The 18,325-nt window shown below is 47.7% G+C and overlaps 2 protein-coding genes across 2 annotated transcripts; one reads left to right on the top strand and one right to left on the bottom strand.

The window, feature by feature from the left end:
* The first annotated feature begins 4,135 nt into the window (after positions 1-4,135).
* Positions 4,136-11,260, top strand: LOC120700569. Its single transcript, XM_039984820.1, has 5 exons — positions 4,136-5,244; positions 5,361-5,522; positions 5,616-5,768; positions 9,376-9,497; positions 11,101-11,260. Exons 1-5 carry the CDS (start codon positions 4,735-4,737, stop codon positions 11,258-11,260), a joined length of 1,107 nt encoding a protein of 368 aa, XP_039840754.1. The 5' UTR covers positions 4,136-4,734.
* Positions 11,261-16,083: 4,823 nt separating this feature from the next.
* Positions 16,084-17,347, bottom strand: LOC120701205 (peroxidase 5-like). The gene has a single exon (XM_039985340.1). It carries the CDS (start codon positions 17,236-17,238, stop codon positions 16,231-16,233), a length of 1,008 nt encoding a protein of 335 aa, XP_039841274.1. The 5' UTR covers positions 17,239-17,347; the 3' UTR covers positions 16,084-16,230.
* Between the last annotated feature and the right edge of the window lie 978 nt (positions 17,348-18,325).

Here is an 18,325-nt window from a genome sequence, read left to right as displayed (position 1 = left end):
TGTTGAGCTTTGAAGGCTCCGGACAATCATATGAGAGGTGGCCATATTTGCCGCAATTATAACACACTTTCTTGTCATTTTCCTTGCTTTTCCGGGTACGAAATTTGTTTTTCTTGGGGTCATAGTTGTACCCTCTCTTGTTCAACCTTGACATCATCTTGGAGGTCTTCCTCATGAGAAGTGCTAGCTCAACATCACCATCTTCATCACTTGAATCTTCATTAGCTTCATCTTCGCTTGAGTTTGGTGATGGAACTTTGCACTTGTTCTTTTTCTTGGACTTATGATCACTCTTAGCTTTGAGTGCAAGATCTCTCTTGTCTTGCGGTGGATCAACTTCTCCCAAGAGGAACATCTCATCAGACCAAATCTTCCCAACAACATCACTCACTTCAAGTGTTTCAAGATCCTTCTCATAGAGCAATGAGGTGATGATGTTGTACTTGGGATTATGTAGACAATGAAAGATCTTCCGGATGATGTCACTAGTAGACAAAGGAGAAATTTCAAGAGCGTTAATGTCCTCAATAAGCACATTCAATCGAGCAAACATTTGTTCAACCAACTCATTTGGAAGCATTTTGAATTCATTAAGTTTTTCCTTAAGCACTTGATATTTTTCTTCACGAAGCTTTTTAGAACCAACATATATAGCTTCAAGTGCTTCCCAAATTTTATGAGAGGTCTTTTTGCTATGAACACGAGCAAAGATCTCCTCACTAAGAGCATCAAATAAAGCATTCTTTGCTCTAGCACCATATTTGACTTGGTCTTCATTCCAAGGACCGACTATAGGTTTTTCCGTGACCGCCCAAGCGATGGGATTAATAGCCTCAAGGTAACCCGCCATGCGAGCTTTCCAATAAGCATAGATTCTTCCATCGAGCTTGGGTGGACCACCACTTCCCCCAGCCATACTCTAGGATTTTAAGCCTAAAAAGAGAGCCCTTGCTCTGATACCAATTGTAAGGATCGTGGCCCAAGAAGGGAGAGTTGAATTGGGACTTTTTCAAATTTCTATCTAGTCCTTAACCTAGACTAGTATTGCCCAATCTACAAAATTGAAACCTAGTCACTATAGCATGCTAGCAAAAGGTCCTTAGGTAGGTAAACACACTATCATGATCATTTTGTCTTAAAGATTTCACACTAGCAAGATCAAACCTAAGCAAAGGATCACACTACCATGCAAGTTGTCCTAGTCAAACTACAAGCAATCAAAAGCAAGAATAACAACGAAAGGATTTAATTGCTTGAAATAAAAGTAAGGGACACGAGACAACCGGATTTTTTCCCGTGGTATCGAGGAGTTGACGCTCCCCCCTAATCCACGTTGGAGCACCCACAAAAGGGTATAGCTCCCTTGCTCCACCAAGAAGCAAGTGATCACTAAGAATGCTCATTCTCCATCTCCGGAACGGCGAGCTTCACACAGTGTACAATCTTCTTGTCTTGGGGCTCCCACAAACTCCAAGAGCTCACCAAGAACCTCCCGATCACCAAGACCGGCTAGGTGCCGTCAAACACCAAGAGTAACAAGCTGCTAAGCCTTCACTTGACCTACACTCAGTTGGCCCTAGCTCAAGCACACTTGCTACACTTGCAAAGAATGGATTCTTCAAGGTTGAAGCACAAACAAAGTACTAGATCTTCTCTTGTTTGCTCAAAGCACTTTCTCTTCTTCTCAAGGATGGCCTCAAGTATTCAGGGTGTCAAAGGCAACTGAAATGAGCCATGGGGTGCCCTTATATAGAGTGGAAAGAGTTACATAGCCGTTGGAAGTCTACTGCAGAAAAACCGTGAGCACCGAAAGAACGGATGGGTGTCAGATTTGAGGCGTCGGTTCAACCGGTCTCTCTGTGTCCAAATTGTAGCCGTTGGGGTTCTGACACAGTATCCAGGCTTGCGTCATTGCACCGGTGCATGCTCCGTAGGGGCATCGGTTCAACCGGTGCTGAAGAGGTTCACTGATCAACTCAAACAAGCTCTCTGGAACATAGGACGTCTAATGCACCGGTGCTTTGATTCTGAAGCGTCGGTTCAATCGGTGCTGAAGAGAAGTTGAAGTCCACCAAAACATGCTCTCTGGAACAAAATACTTCCATTGCACCGGTGCTTATCATTTGACCATTGGTTCAACCAGTGCTATAGAGTTTTTGACTTGATTCCTGCCTTCATCCAGAGAAGATAGACCGACAGGGCATCGCTCCTTTCGCCAAGCATCGGATGCTCCGATGCTAGGGCACCGGTTCAACCGGTGCTGCTGTTTTTCTATGTTTTCAGCTGAATTGACTTGGATTCAAATGTGACTTCGATTGTTTCTTCTTTCAAGCATTGTTTTAACTCCAATTGACCATCTTGGCCTGTTTTTGAGCGAGTGTGCAAGATTTCTAAGGCCAACTCAATCGTGGTCAAGCTACTAACTCATGAACCCCTCTTAATAGTACGGTCAAGAACTAAAAACTATAAACCCTAACTAAATCAAGTGTCCTTCATCTCCTTGTGACACTTGAGACTAGAAATGTCCTTAATCTTTGAAATTGAGTCCTTGGCACGTATGGTTGTTCCGAATTGAGGGGTCTCTTTTCACATTTCATATGAGACTAATCCAATCATTAATATTTCCTTCAAAACATACGTTAGTCGCATACGGTTGTCATTAATCACCGAAACTTACCATTAGCATCTATCGGCCTAAATAAAAATCTTGTTTATTTAAAAATAATAAATGTAACTATAAGCAACCAAATACTATGAACATGAATAAATTGAATTCGAATAACTAACAAGTAGAGTGCCAATAGATTGGTTATATTTTTAGAAGGCTTTTGATACCCATTTCATATATTTTTATTTAAAAAATTAATTATAATTTTTTAGTTTTAAATAAACTTGAATATTTTAATTTTTACAAAATGAAAAACCCACATTTGAAACCACCCAAATGGCTAAATTCGCTTAGTTTCAACAGTTAGATAATCTTTGTTATCTAGTTTTATGATAGTTCGAGTGTGTAGATCTGAATTTTTCTTTTTTTCTAAAGCATAGTAAATAGATGCATCATGCTGCTCATGTATTGGATGCTGAGATTGTAATATTTACCAAGTTACCACGGTCACGGGCGTCATTGCGGCTGAACATCACTACAAAAGTGGCTTCAAATAAGTACAAGTTTTGAGCTGAAAACTCCAACTGGACTAAGGCTTCTTTACATGTAAACACAAAAAACCGTAAACGCATTAAAATGAAAAAGAATCTTGCTAATTTGAAGTACTAAATGAAGTCTATTTATAATTTTTTTTGCATGGATGGGCTGTAAATCGCGAGACGATTCTAATGAGCCTACTTAATTCATGATTTGCAACAGTGATGCTACAGTAATCATTCGCTAATTATTAATTAATCATGGATTAATTAGCATCATTAGATTCGTCTCGCGATTTACAACCCATCTATGCAAAAAGTTTTACAAATAGACTTCATTTAGTACTTCAAATGATCAAGATTCCTTTGTAAAATTATTTTGCAAAATGAACTAAACAGGCCCTAAGTTCTACACGGGGAAGTGCCTAGAATCCGCAGCCAGCATATGTGTCTATATAATGTTGAACCTAATTTAGAGAGAACCTTGCTGGTATGAACTACTCCACTAATGGAAAGATATATTGAGCTGCAGCTTTTGAGATTTTCTGAAAAGCTATTGCTGGATTTTTTATTCTAAAAATCCAATACTACTAGAAGATAAGTTTAGCTTTCTAAGCTTTGAAGGCTAAAAAAAACTCATACTAAACTTTCCAGCTTCTCATATATCCTAAGCTTTTCTACACCTCCAGTTTTCCAAAAGTTACACTAGAAGTTCACTGTTTGTTTGAGCTTCTGATTTTTCACGCTGAGAAGTTGGCAGGAAGCTCAAACGAATATGCCCATAATTTAAGAGTTGGTTGGATAGTTTATCTAAGATAATGTGACTGATCAATCTCATTTTGTTGGAGGGAAAAGTATCATAATTACATAATCGTGTTTTTTACTAGTATACTCGTAAAAAGTCGCGAACCTACGATGTGCCAGATTTCTAGTTTGTCAGTTGGGTATATGAAGACGGGGGAGAGAGAAAATTGGATCTGTTCACCGTCAATTGCGTGCTTCGTTATACAGTGGTAACCATTGGCCTAGTGTGGGTAACCTCGCGAGCCACACGTCGTCGCGTCCCTGCTTCTAACCGCCGGTGGCTTGAGAGGTGAAACGGTCGACCAGCACGGCGAGGTCCCCCCTTCCTTCACTTCTCCTTGCTGGATTCCCTCGCCGTCGCGTTGATTGATGCTTTCTTGGCCCTGCAGCGTCGACGCCCGCCACATGTTCGACGGAATGCCTATGGGTGGAAGCCGAAGGCAAGTGGCTGTGTCGGGCGGCAGCATTGACGCTCTCCCGGATGACATTCTCGGGCACATCCTTGGCTTCTTGCCGGCGCCGGAGGCCGTCCGGACGTGCGTGCTCGCCCGGCGCTGGCGTGTCTTGTGGAAGCGCGCCACGAGCCTGCGCATCACGTGCATCGCCGACCGCTTTGAGGAAACGGAGACTGTGAAGGAGCGCTAGAAGTTTGTGGACCACCTTCTGCGCCTCCGTGGACACACGCCTCTCCAAATGTGTGACCTCAGGTTCAGTCGCTTCCACGACGACGACGACGAGCTCCTCCTGAATTGATGGTTCTGGCATCTTGTTACGTGCGGAGTTGGGATGTTCAGGCTTGAGAACATTTGGCTTGACGGCTTTCCTTTGGAAGACATTCCTCTCGTCTCCCAGCACTTGACGAGGCTGGATTTCGTTGGTGTCTACTTGAGAAACATGATGTGTGACTTCTCGAGCTGTCCGTCTCTGGAACATCTGGAGATTGACACCTGCTATTGGTGGAGTGACATCAACATCTCATCGAAATCCCTGAAACACCTAGTCATTACAAATTGTGATTTGGGCATAGGGCTCCGCACTCTTATTTATGTCCCGAATCTTGTTTCACTAATGCTAGATGGCCATTTGTCAGGCGCTCCTGTTCTTGGGTGCATGCCGTCATTACAAGATGCATTTGTTAGGGTCACTCGTGTGGACAATCCTGGTAGTTACTCTTGGGAATGTGAGTACAAGGGCTGCTACTCTTGTTACGGTATTGTACATGACAACAACATGTGTTTCCTTCTGGAAGGGTTATCAGGAGCTCAAAATTTGGCATTGATATCTGAACCCAACACGGTATGCTTACATTTCCACTTTTGGGCATTCATAAAGTTGCTCCAAAGTAGAATTCTTTAATCATTATGTTCCCACTGCATATTACCTTCTGTTTTTTTCAATTCAATTTTTTTCAGTTTGTTTTCGGAAGGGATTTGAAGCTGTGCCCCACATTTAGCAAGTTAAAGAATTTGTTACTTGATGATCACTGGTGTGTGGCACCTGACTTCTCGGCACTAAATTGCATTCTCAAGCACTCACCAGTTCTAGAGAAGCTCACTCTTCAACTTTTCTCTGAGGTAGATATACTACTAAATGGATATCTTTTGTCTTGGTGAAGTGATTATATACAACAATGACTGATCTGGGTGAAATGTTTTTTTTTACTACAGGGTCCTCAACATAAAATAGAAATGATAGCAATACTCACTTCAATGGACAGATCAGTTGCAGTATCAGAACACCTCAAGGCAATTGAAATAAAATGTGAAGTGGTTGGTGAGGAAGTTCACAAAGTTTTGAAGTTTTATGTTCATTTAATATATGTAAGTTAACTAATGACACTCTTGGTGCTCTGTATATTTCTGTAATGTTCTTTCATATGCTGGAACGGAAACAAGAAGTGCATAAACTCATAAGTTTATTAAAAAAAGAGAGAGAATGCTTGAATGCCATATAAATTCTGAAAGAGTTAATTTCGGATAAGTACTCTTATTGTCTCAAAAATCTTATTTAAGTACACTTTTCAAACTGTTGCCACAAGACTAATAGTTTTCACACATTATCATAACACTACGACTACAGTTTCCGTAGTCAATCGTGCAAGGTATGTGTAGTTCAGTGATGAAGGATCCCAAAAACGTAGATTTAATTTGAGCCTATAAGTGCATTCTTTACTCTTCCAGAAATGGGAACTTCTTTGTGGAAGATAGTAAAAGTTAGAGTTGCTTATCAACTTCGTAGAACAAACAGAATATCTTCACTCAAGGTATATGAGTGCCAACACAATAGGTTGCTATCAAATAATTATGTTTATTCATTACCATTTATTCATTTTTCGGTGAATATTACCATTTAGTTTGAATACTCAACTCATAAGTATATATAACCTTACACAGCCTTGTTGTTGGATCGAGGGATGGGGGGAGGAAGAGAGGGGCTGCTGCGCTACAGTACCGCTGAGCTACAGTGTCCGCGGGTACTGTTCACAGCAGTGCTACTGCGGCGGCTAGGGTTGTGGGGGCGCTGGGAACGCCGGCCGCGGGGCTTTGCCCACGGCCGGCAAGAGAGAAGAGATTTTCTTCTAATCTCTTGTTTGATTAAATTGATACATCTCCTCTCCTTATATAGAGAGGTTTACTTGACCCCTAAGCAAGCGACTAATTAACCCTAATGGGCCTTGGGCCCTTGACTCTTCTAACACTACACCCCACCTGGACATGCAGCTCGTCCTCGAGTTGCAACCTAACAATGATGCTAATGATGACTCCACTAGACGCAAACCGAAAACCTAAAAACAAGCCTTTTACATCTCGGCTTATTTTAAATAAACTGCAATTCTTTATTTTTGACTCTTGAAGATACGGCGGACACCCTCCTTGTGCTGGACCTGCACGTAAGTAGCCGGCTGGATCCCATGGAGACCATCGAAACGAGAGGGGAGGACAGGTATCGCCACCGGAAATTAGTCGCAACAGCGACCAGCGGAGACGTCCTCGTGGCGGCCGGTGACGGAACATGATGGCGCTAGGCGATGTGCCTCCACCGATGACAAGGAGGAAAGCGCCTCCCCTATCGCTGCTGTAGAATTGGAGTTCGCTACCCAGCGCACGCTTGAAGACAGCGGCGAGTTGGCGCGAGCGCTGGTGGCCTTCCGACGGGACAAGGTCGCGCCCCCATTTGTCGAGGTCGCGCCCCCAATTGCCGAGGTCGATCGCTGTCAAAGCCGCCTCTTGCATCCCCAAGCGCATCTTCTGCAGCCGTCGCCGCGCTAGGAGGCCGCGTGCTGCAGCCTGCAGCCGCACCGCCGCCAACACCTGAAGGGTAGGCATCTTCCCCGCCGGCTCTGTCGAGATGTCCGCCAGTTGCTCGATCTGCTGTGACTTCTCGCCCTTGGCTTGGATCTGCTGGGTGCCGGTTATGGTGGTCCGGCGGAAGGCCGATGGCGGGAAACGCCGATTGCGCGCTCGCAAAGGAGAGCGCTGGCGCGCCCTGCTGTGTGCCGGCGAATGGAGGCGCCGGCACGCCGAGGACGAGGCCCGCCAGCTGCGTACCCGCGGATGAGGGCGCCGGCACGAGGTCGATGACTGGAGACGCCGGCTGCGCGCTCACGAAGGGGAGCGCTGCTGGCAACTCGTGTAGGCCGCTGTAGCCAGGCAGTCCGTATGGTAGGAACGGCGGCAGGCACTCAACCGGCGCAAGGGCTACCGTCGGCGGCCACCCGGGTGTGGATGGTGGGCACACGGGCGCCGAGGGCGGCGACCAGACGGGCGGCGACGGCGGCGACCATACGGGCTTCGAGGGCGGCCACGCGACCGGTGCCAGGGCCGCCATATGTGCGGAGAAGTCGTCCACCTGGCGCTGCAGGCCGTAGATTGCCGCCGCCAATGCGTCCGTGGGTGTGGTGGGGAACATGGACGGCGCAACACGGGCAGCAGAGTGGGCAGATCGGGGCCTGATCTCTGATACCAGATGTTATGGTTGTTGTTGGATCGAGGGATTGGGGAGGAAGAGAGGGGCTGCTGTGCTACAGTGCCCGCGGAGCTACAGTGCCCGCGGGTACTGTTCACAGCAGTGCTGCGGCAGTGGCTAGGGTTGTGGGGGCGTTGGGAACGCCGGCCGCGGGGTTTTGCCCACGGCCGGCAAGAGAGAAGGGATTTCCTTCTAATCTCTTGCTTGATTAGATTGATACATCTCCTCTCCTTATATATAGACGTTTAATTGACCCTTAAGCAAGCGACTAATTAATCCTAATGGGCTAAGGCTCAATAGGCCCTTGACTCCTCTAACACTTGTCCACCAAATATTGACATTATGGTTCCTAGTTCGTAGAGTGAAGAATGCTTTTCTTTGTACATTGTTGAATTTAGTCATCCTCTTATGAGAATTTTTACAATGATTGAAAAAGACAAGAGCCGTCTATCTGACATAATCGTACAGTGATCAAGGTAGAAAGTATCTCAAATTACCTAGACTAAAGTACCCGGCGGTACAAAAATATGGGACCAAGTACCAAAAAGTGGGACCGAATAGTAATTTAATTTAGTTTTGTAAATACCTTTCATTGACCAACGGCTAGAAAAAATTTCAAGGCAAAAGTGCCTGAAAGTATCAATTGGTACTTTACAATCATTGTAACAAAGCTCTCTTATATATCTGTGGTTGCACAAACAGTGTTGTATGTGTATCCGAACTCCATTTTAATATGCTTTGTTTGTTCCTCTTTATCTTATTTAGTTTTCTACCTCTTTTCTGGTTTCCATTATGTTATAATTGCTTGCTATTTTTTTTTGAGGGTCAAGGGGTGAGAGCATCCCCACCTATTCATTTCAGGGGCTGTTTGGCAGCCAAAGCCATTACAAAAGCTGGAATTTCAGCAATTTTTGAGGGGAAGGCCAGATTTACAAGAGGGTTTACATAATGGGAAACAGTGAGCACCAGGAATCAGCAATGGGAAACAGTGAGCACCAGGAATCAGCAATGACACGATCGACAGCTGGCCAGCGTTGGCTCCACAGCCGTGCGTCTTCCTTGCAGGCCTGCCACAGTCGAGCGTGCGAGGCAGGCAAACTGTTGAACACCACATCGTTGTTGTTCGTTATGTCGAGCGTGCGAGCAATTTCTATTGCTTGCTATTTGTTACATTTTAGTACCTGAGTTTATACATTGTTCGGACTTATGAGTAGGGGGAAATGGTTAGATAACATGCAGACAAAAATATTCAGCAGATACAGAAGATTATTCTTGCATGTTTTAGCAAATTTTTGCTAAGTAGAACATAATATAAATTTGAAACAATCAGATCCAGGTATAAACTGATCCCTCATTTCACTCGCTGAACCGTGTTAGATTTCTTTCCCAAGAATTAAGACCCTTCATTTCTGAATGTAACATCAGTTTCTAAAACCATTGTGCTTTTTCATTACTGTGCAGCTTTCATATTCAAGTAGGCGGGAGAAGATTTTAGCTCTCGATGGATCATTCATCTTGACCATTCAGGAGCGTACGGTTGAAGTTTGCTGTGGCAAGGTTGGCATCATCAATTCCAGTCACTGGCAGGGTTCACCTTACCGTTGGGAACCGGTCCGGTTCCGGTTTGGGCCGGTACCAAACCGGGCCAAATTCAAAATTCAAATTTGAATTCAAAAAAAATAAAAAATTCCCAAAAAAAACTTCAAGGTGCGACGAATCTAATGGTGTCAAATTTTCTCAAAAATTCGTTCGTTTAACATACTTTTCGTGCATTTAAAGTTAAAACAAAAAAGAAAAAGAAAAAATAAGACGGCCCATTAAGGCCCACTTGGTAAACCAATCAAACCGGCCGGTAAACCGGTCCAAACCGGTTACACATGCGATTTTAAATTTGGATTTGAATTCAAACCAAACCGACCGGTAAACCGGTCTAACCGGTCGGTATACCGGTACGAACCGGTTGAACTGAGTTTTTTGAATTCAAATTTGAATTTGACCGGTTTCTACCGGTAACCGGTCAAACCGGTCTGGTAAACCGGAACCGGAGGGCTCCGGTTGGGAAAAAAACCCTGGTCACTGGAAGGTGTAGACTTGGCCACGCCACTTGTTCAGAACTTTTTAGATGCTCTGTCTACTTGGATAGACCTTTCTTTTCTATGCCATGTTGCGACTTCTGTTGCAGTTACTATTCGTGTGAATTTTCTCGGCAATGTTGGCTAACTGCTATATTTCAACTAATCTTGATTGCTTAAGAAAGAGTTGGTGCCTGACTGACTAGGTATACACTAGCGACCCATGCATTATCAAGTTTCTGCCTTGCTGGAGCCCGCACACTGATGCAATGCTGCTGCAGTGCCGAATTACCAATGGAATCATGCTCATAAGATGGCAAAGGATCACTACGCTCTCGATTTGCAAAAAATCGTCACCGGACGGAAAGATCCAAAGCACCGTTTCCAAGCAGAAAGTAATGAGTAAAAGCAGTATGAAATGCAGCAGAAATTCAGAAACAGAACGTCACAACAAAACTGAATCCTATAGCTGGGGAACAAAGAGGAATGAAACCCCGAAAATCCCCACCCGGCCTGCCCCTTCCCCCGAAAACTCACTCCTGACATATAGTCGCCGAGGCAAGCAATTGGTAAAAGAATATTTTTTTTGAATGGTCGGGGGTATCCCCACCTGAATTGTATTTAAAAGGTGTGGCAGACTACAGATCAAAGGTCTTATTTTTAGAGAAAATGAGATAAAACCCACATTGCTCGGTTAATTTGGGAAAATCGGACTAAAACCACATCAACCACCTAGCTAAACTAGGTCTAAACCAACTCCAGAACCCAAGCACATGGGCAAATTGTGGCATAACCACAAATAAAAAAACACGCACACCCCAGCATAAGGGTGGAAATGTGGGACAACCACGAATAACAACAAAGCTATTGCCGGCATTAGGAAGCTAGGGTAGTCGCTTGGGCCGTCTTCCGACGATGTACCGCACCATGGTCCGTTGCAAGCCAAGTCATCTCACAAAGTCGTAGCTGCAAGTGCCGTCCATTGACGCTGCCCTATGCTGCACTTAGTTGCCGTCGTGGTTCGCTGCAAGCAGCCAGGAGACAACGACGAGACAACCCCTAGCCACCAACCAGCCATCAATGTCATATACTGAGTTGGTTGGTTCTCAAGCAGCGACACCTCCGAGGAGGGGGACGCCGCCGCCGACCGCCACGAGCCACGGCTGCAGGCTGCAATGAAACAGGTTCTCCAACGACGACGGTTCCAAGGAAGGAACGACGCCGAGGGCGCCACCGCCGCCCGCCTGAGCGAACTCAGGCAAGGTTTTCACTGAGAGAGACCTGTCAGGGACAGGAGGTCACCTCGACAACGCCCCCAAGGGGGAACACGGCGTCCACTGAACATCGTCGCTGCCGGCCCGGCCAGAGGCCGAGCAAGACTTTCGTCTAGCAAATCCCTCATCCCCCAGTCGCCGCAGCACCATGCGCCCTCTGCCGCCGCTGCCGCCATCTCGAGCCGTGGCCGCGACCGCAGCAGAGGTGGCCACCGGCCACCATGGCATCCGCCTGCACGCCCACGACGGACACCCTCGCGTGGGGATGCCGCCGCCACCGCTCAGGGGCGTCGGGGACCCCCACAACGTGCCTCCGGGCCCGTGCCGCCGGATCCGGTCGCCGACGACCACACGCAACCGGCCACGCACCACGACGGACGCTCCCGCGTGGTGGAAACTGCCGCCGCCGCCGCCTCCATGCCTGGCACTGGCACAAGCCCGCCGTGGTGGGGGGAGCCGCCACCGCATCACGTAGATCAGCCCCCGGGGGCGCCGGATCCGGTCCCCAGGATGCCGGATCCGCAGCCCCGGGCTGCCGCCACCAAGCCAGGCACCCGGCACAGCACGTCGTGCGCGGCCGTGCCTGCTCGCAGCACAGGAGAGGTCCCGCCGCCGCCTTCCCCGCAGGTGCACGGGCTTCCGGCGCCCTGCTCCGGCGGCGAGGTGGAGGGGGAGGTCGGGATGGGGGTGTGCGGCGGAGGGGGTGGGCGCCGCCCGAGTCACCCCCCGAGGGAGACGACCTTTTTCTTCCAACCTGTTTTGTAATCGTCTTGGTAAAAGAATATCAAAAGGAAACATCCGGTGAATGGCTCTGACCTTATCCCCCTGTTTAGTACGGGCCTGTAACAGAAAAAAAATGAAAATACCCATGATGAGGGTTCAGCCCATAACAAAAGTCACTTTGGGCCACAAACACAACGCATAGTACAGCCCACAACAAACCACTGACCAAATCAAATCCACCCAATCAACAAAAAATCGCAGCCATCCGAAGCCCATGAAGCGCCCCGACCAAAGATCAAGGCTAAACCATGTATTAATTACCGAATAAAGTCTCCGGCATAATACATGTTACATCAAGTGGAGTTAAGAGTTATACAGAGCTTTATTCAACATGTACACGAGGGATAAAGCGACAACACAGAGCTACACAGATCAACCATAGGATAACGACTAGCATGACGGCATGGAGGACTAGCTCTTCATCCATCACGGCTCCACTCGATCAGCTTGGGTGCGGACACGATCTACTCGTAATCTTCCGGCAAAAAGTCAGGATCCTCTGGAGAAAAATCAACAAGGGTTGAGTACAAAAGTACTCAGCAAGTTCCACCTCACCATACGGGAGGGGAATGACATGCACGACGCACATTAAGCACAATGCAATAGTAATGCAACTAATGGTATGCAACCCTTCCCGACACAACCCACAGTAGGTAGCTCACTAGTTGTCAGGACCACACAGTAGCCTGTCCATACCGTGGACACGGACCATTCGAATGGATTATACACTCTGCAGAGATCGTACACTGTACCCACACGCTCGACTGCCCGAACGGACAACCGACATAGCCGACACCCAGCCATGGTCACGCCCCAGCCCGGCCGCACAAACCCTCGGGCCCTGACCCCAATGGTCTATACCCGTAAACCATCCCTACGACCGTCAGGCTAACCAGTGGGATTAGGCTAAGTCCGGCCCATACCGGAACCTGTGGTCGTACTAAAGTAAGCTAGGTGAGATGTCAAAACAACTCGGTCCTTATTATTCACCAGGGCAGCAACCATCCTTTAACATGTCAACTCGAGCCTACCACCACGGTAGCACTCACCTGCCAGTCTACCACCACGGTAGCGCCGGCTCCAGCATACCCAGCTGCTCTAGCCTCAGCCAAAACCTTTCATATCCTAGTCTCAACTCTGGATATGCATAACTACTCATATGCATGTATGAGCACACTCAATCACTCAAGTTCCGGTATATGTAATCGATCCTAAACCTGGGCTACAACTAGACGTCCTCACATGGATGCAACCGCTCACGTAGGGGTCGATGAAACTTGCCTTCGCTTACGTACGCGACGGTGGCGGCGGCTTCCTGCTCGCGGTACGGGTCTTCTGGCTCCGGCTCGCGGTACTGGCCTTTGTACTCCTTGGCAGGCTCCTCCTCGGTCACTCCGTGATCTACGGGCGGAAACGGCACAACCGGCAAACAAACACAAGTAAGCTATAAAATAAGCTTAAATGGATTTGAAAATGGGAGGAATAGATAGTATATGATTTGAGGAAAGTTTAGGAAAAAGAGTTACGTGAAAAGGAGTTGATATGAAGGAGATATTGAGTTTACAGTATTGGTCGGTATTTAATTCCGATAATAGAATGATTTTGATTAAGTGCTCACGGCCTGGTGAATGTTTTGGGCTTTTATTAGTGTTGTGGAGTTAATGGTCAGGGAGCTGCCTGCCATCTCACCTTGGCGCGGAACAGCTCGAGGAAGAGGGTCCACCGTTGGAGCTTCGTCTCGTGAGTGAGCTGGGCTCGTGAGGAGTAGTTCAGCTAGCGGAGCGAAGCGGCTCGGTGTGCTTGGGTTGGTGACGGGGCTCGTCACGGCCATGCTCTTTTAATAGGCGAGGAGAGCAGCGGCGGCGTCGCGCAGGGACGGGCAACGGCGTGGGCTGCGGCAGCTCGTCGTCAACGCGAACAGTGGCAGCGCTGAAGGCGCGAGCGTCGAGGCGGCAAAGCCGGCGAGGACACTGTAGCGGCGTGGGGGAGGTGGGGACGCGGAGGTGGGCGGCACGGCGTGGTGCCGACGGCAGTGCGCGGTCCCGTCGTGGGGCCGGCGTGTCGCGCGTGCGCGAGCGAGAGCGAGTGCGGGTGGGGATGGCAGGGAGGGGCGTCGGCTTCTTTTATAGACGAGGTGAGGCAGTTCGCGCGGCGGAGAAAAAATCTTGGCCGGCACTGTGCGCGACGACCCCGATTTATGGCGAGGTGGGTGCCGCCATATTTGCATGACGGGTTATTTAATATTATGAGCACTCTTGCCGGCTTTCAGGAAATGGAGTGAGTGCTGCCATGACGGGTCATTTCAAGGTCAATGGTGGGGGTACTCTGTGGCTTCCGGGGGATGATGAAGTTACGGCGAAGGAGGTAAGCGCTGTTATGATTGTCTGGGAATTATGGCGTGGTACGGTGACTCGAGAGGCTTCTATGGAAAGAGATGAGATGATTTTTGTCGTAGGTGCAAGCATGCGTATGCTGGTTACTGAAGGGAACGAATGTACTAACGCAAGGCAAGAGTATAAAATAGTTTGCCTAGTAGTTATGTAATACTTCATATGACGTTAGTATTATTTTACGTTACTAGTTTAATTGCAACATAAATTTTATTTTAGTGATTGTTGGAAATTGAGGTGACCCTACTAAGTTGAGGATCTACACCAACTCACTTCAAAGTCGGTCAGCTTCTAGTTACTTAGTGTACCGGGTCTTTTTTGACGGCAGAGCTGCCTTTTGCTTCCGGGAGGCAGAGCCTACCAACAGATGAAGCTGGCTTCCGGGTGGCAGAGCCAACCTTCGATGAAGCCCAGACCCTTTTGTGATCCCGGGTGACAGAGCCAACCTTCGATGGATCACAACTTATACACTAAGTACTAAACTTAACCGGGAGACTAACACTTATAAAGACACTTACCTTATTGGAGCAACAAAGTTACAAAGGAACACACACCTTGTGGTGGCTAACCTAGCACACTCTACCTATGCTCACTTCTACCATGTCCTTGGATGTGTGTGGAATTTAGTGGAGTAGTATGGCATGGCAAGGGGTGGCACCCTCCTTATATAGGCACACATACCCTCTTGGATGAGTGACACATGTCACACTCTAGGAGGTTCCCTACAAATATCTATTTCTAGAAAATTCTAAATTTTACCATGACACGAAAATATCCAAGCTTCATGTCTTCTTATAATTCTTGTGGAGCATTCTAGAACCTTGTCATGGTGAACAAAATTATGCCATGATTTATCCTTATTTTTATAGAACCTTCTAGAAGTTTGCATTGTATATTTCAACACTCCCCCTTAATCATGATGAAAACTGGGATGTTACATCCCAGCACACAAAATGGGGGCTCATGAGGCTTTCTCATTTATCGTACGGTGCGGTGGCCCAGAAGAATCTGCAGCCCTCCTCCTCCAAAAAAAAAAAAAGAATCTGTGGCCGCATCGGCTCACAGATATGTAGAAATACTTCGTGAAGGTCGATCACACAAAATCAGATAGCCATTACAAGATTTCTGCGACTTCTTAAGTGTTTCTTTCTTTTGCGAAAGGAGTTATTAGACTTTTAATTTTTAAATATCCAAGGCTTTTTAGACTAATAGTTGAGGTAATCTTCAAGAGTTATTTATCAAAGTGATCGACAGATGATATTTTGGTTGGGAAATGTTGGCTGCTAATTTTCTTCTCAGGGAATGTCTAAATTTAATGGGAAATGCTTTCACTTCATAAGAAATTATAAGCAGAACAACAACTTGGATCGTTTGAAAAGAACAGCTTTTTTTTTTGGTGCCATGGATTGAGGTTGTTATTGTTGGCTGAGAAGAAGAGCTAAGTGTGACATATAGCACAACCCAAACAAAATACCTAAAATGGTTTCATTTGGGAGAGAAACACAAGTTTTTATTTCTTTTATTACCATATTATATTATTATTATGCAACAAAAATCGCTAACCTAAAGATTATTTCATCACAAAGACATAAATTGATTATGTGTGACGATGGAGAAGTCACTCCAAATAAATTTGTGTAGTAATGATGTCTGCTACTAATATTGATATCATTTCACTTGACAAACGTGTTCAATTACACACATTGAAAAAAGAAGAAAAAATTTCGACGACTATAAGGTGCAGTTGAACATATACATATACACAATCTTAGTACTATAGCTAATTCGTTGAATTGACTAGTAGTGGTTGACGACGAAGCATTTCTCCCTGATCTCCCCCTCGTCGCCGGTGAGGACCTCGATGTTGCCCATCCTGATCATGGACGCGGCGAACTTGACCTGCCACGCCTTGTCGACGGCGGCGTGGAACCTGACGATCCCGGCCGTCCGCGGGCTGTCGAGCAGCGTCTGGTCGGAGGTGAGCACGACCTTGTGATCGAGCACGTTCTTGAAGTACTGGTTCTCGAAGTTCGCCGGCGTGACGGGGTCGAGCGGCACCACCGTGGGGTCCATCTGGCCGTCGCTGGACGGCCACGGGCACCGCTGCTTGAGGTGCTCGGCGTAGGCGCGGTCGATGGACGGGTCGGTCCGCCCCAGCTGGCCGCTGAAGTTGTAGAGGCGCTGCGTGAAGGAGGAGCAGTGGGAGCGGCCGATGGTGTGCGCGCCGGAGAGCGTGACCATGTCGTCGGCGGAGAGGCCCTTGCGCCTGAAGCTCGCGACGAGCTCGTCGACGTGGTCGGTCGGGCCGGGGACGTTGTTGTTGAGCACCTCGTCGGAAATGGAGACGCGGCCGTCGCGGCGGCCCGAGGGGACCTGGTACTTGATGCCGCCGGCGAGGTCGGCGCCGTCGCGCGCCGCGAACGCGACGATGTCGGCGCAGGAGACGGTGCGCGGGCAGTGCGCCTCGAGGACGGCCTTGGCGTCGTCGATGACCTCGAAGCCGCGCATGCTGGGGTTGTTAGCCACGGAGTCCTTCTCGGCCTTGTTGCCCGGCGTGGAGTTGATGAGGATGGAGGCGTCGCAGCCGCGGACGAAGCAGTCGTGGAAGTGCATCCGGATGAGGCCGGCGCCGACGCCCGGGTTGCGCTCGAGGCCGCGGCGGACGGCGTTGCGCACGATCTCCTCGGCCTGCGGGCACGAGTCCTTGTAGAACCCTACCTTCAGCTTCGCCGGCGGCGAGGCGTGTGCCACCGAGGCGACGAGGAGCGCCGCCACGGCAAACGCCAACCACGTCGACCTCATCATGATCTGCAATGGATTGCCGTCAACCGCAGTCTTGCTCTTAATTAACTCTCCGCGAACCAAGATTGCTGTCTTGGAGATGAGCAGACTTGTGCTCGAGAGATGACTTGGAAGCTTTTGATGAGGAGATGAAGAATGGCGCTGCAGCTGGACCTGTATTTATACAGACAGAGCATGCATGTTGTGGCAGTTGGGGAATGGCGTGTGCATGGAACCATTTATTGTGTTTGTGCACCGAGTCAACAAACAAGACCCAATCTTTACTTGCATTCCCTAATGTTAGCTAGAGCCTCCTTCCATGCAGCATCATTAAATAAAGTAGTAACAACTAACAACATAGTGTCCAATTGCCACACGCACGAAACCGTGTCAGTGGACTTGGTATCACCATCTCGCGACTCGCGTGCGTATCTCGAGGCGCCATCGAGGTGCATCGTGATGAACAAAACTTCACTTTGGGTTTTAGCAGGAGTCAGAAAGGGTTACACATGCTCAATCAGCTTGAAGAACCGGTAAGACAGGACACAAACCGACAGTAGATGTCACCGTCTACCTCATGTTGCTCAGAGAGGCTTTGTAGCAGGAGAGGCGTACATAATGATTTGCGAAAGCAGAGTTGTTAAGAGAAAAGGATGTGTGAAGGTTGCTTGTCAAAATTCTCTGACAAAGTGCAAGTATCGGGGAGATGAACATTGACAGGGTCGGCATGGACGTCTGACCGGGACAAATAACTCGAGACGTAAGAGATTGGAGGATGAAAGCGATCGGGTGCTCTAGTTTAAGAGGGAGAGGGGATGAATTAGGTATTTTTAAAATCTTAACTTATGGCTCCAACTAGTTAGCACAAAATTTAAAATAAAATCAAGCTATCTAGATGTGCAACTACGGTTCACCTTAGTGTGAAACCCTCATCCTAAAAGAGTTTTGCAACCTATAGCCAATCCTAACAAGATACTACGCTAAGAAGTAAAGGCACACAAATTGCAATATGAAATGCGAAAACTTAAAGAGAGGGATGAGAGGAAGCGAACTCTCGACACGAGGATTTATCCCGTGGTTCGGATTGCCACAAAGACGCCCCTACGTCCAC

This window comes from Panicum virgatum, chromosome 3K (genome assembly GCF_016808335.1).
Source record: "Panicum virgatum strain AP13 chromosome 3K, P.virgatum_v5, whole genome shotgun sequence".
Lineage (NCBI taxonomy): Eukaryota > Viridiplantae > Streptophyta > Magnoliopsida > Poales > Poaceae > Panicum > Panicum virgatum.
Note: the sequence above shows the minus strand (reverse complement) of the source record. Positions and strands in the feature narration are given on the sequence as shown.

What these genes read in the sequence shown, in the direction of transcription:
- LOC120701205 (XM_039985340.1), bottom strand. Translation starts at nt 17,238, where the DNA reads ATGATGAGGTCGACGTGGTTGGCGTTTGCCGTGGCGGCGCTCCTCGTC.
- LOC120700569 (XM_039984820.1), top strand. Translation starts at nt 4,735, where the DNA reads ATGTTCAGGCTTGAGAACATTTGGCTTGACGGCTTTCCTTTGGAAGAC. An exon ending in TGATATCTGAACCCAACACG is followed by an intron (nt 5,245 to 5,360) that starts GTATGCTTACAT and finishes AATTTTTTTCAG; the next exon opens with TTTGTTTTCGGAAGGGATTT. An exon ending in ATCATCAATTCCAGTCACTG is followed by an intron (nt 9,498 to 11,100) that starts GCAGGGTTCACC and finishes GTTCTCAAGCAG; the next exon opens with CGACACCTCCGAGGAGGGGG.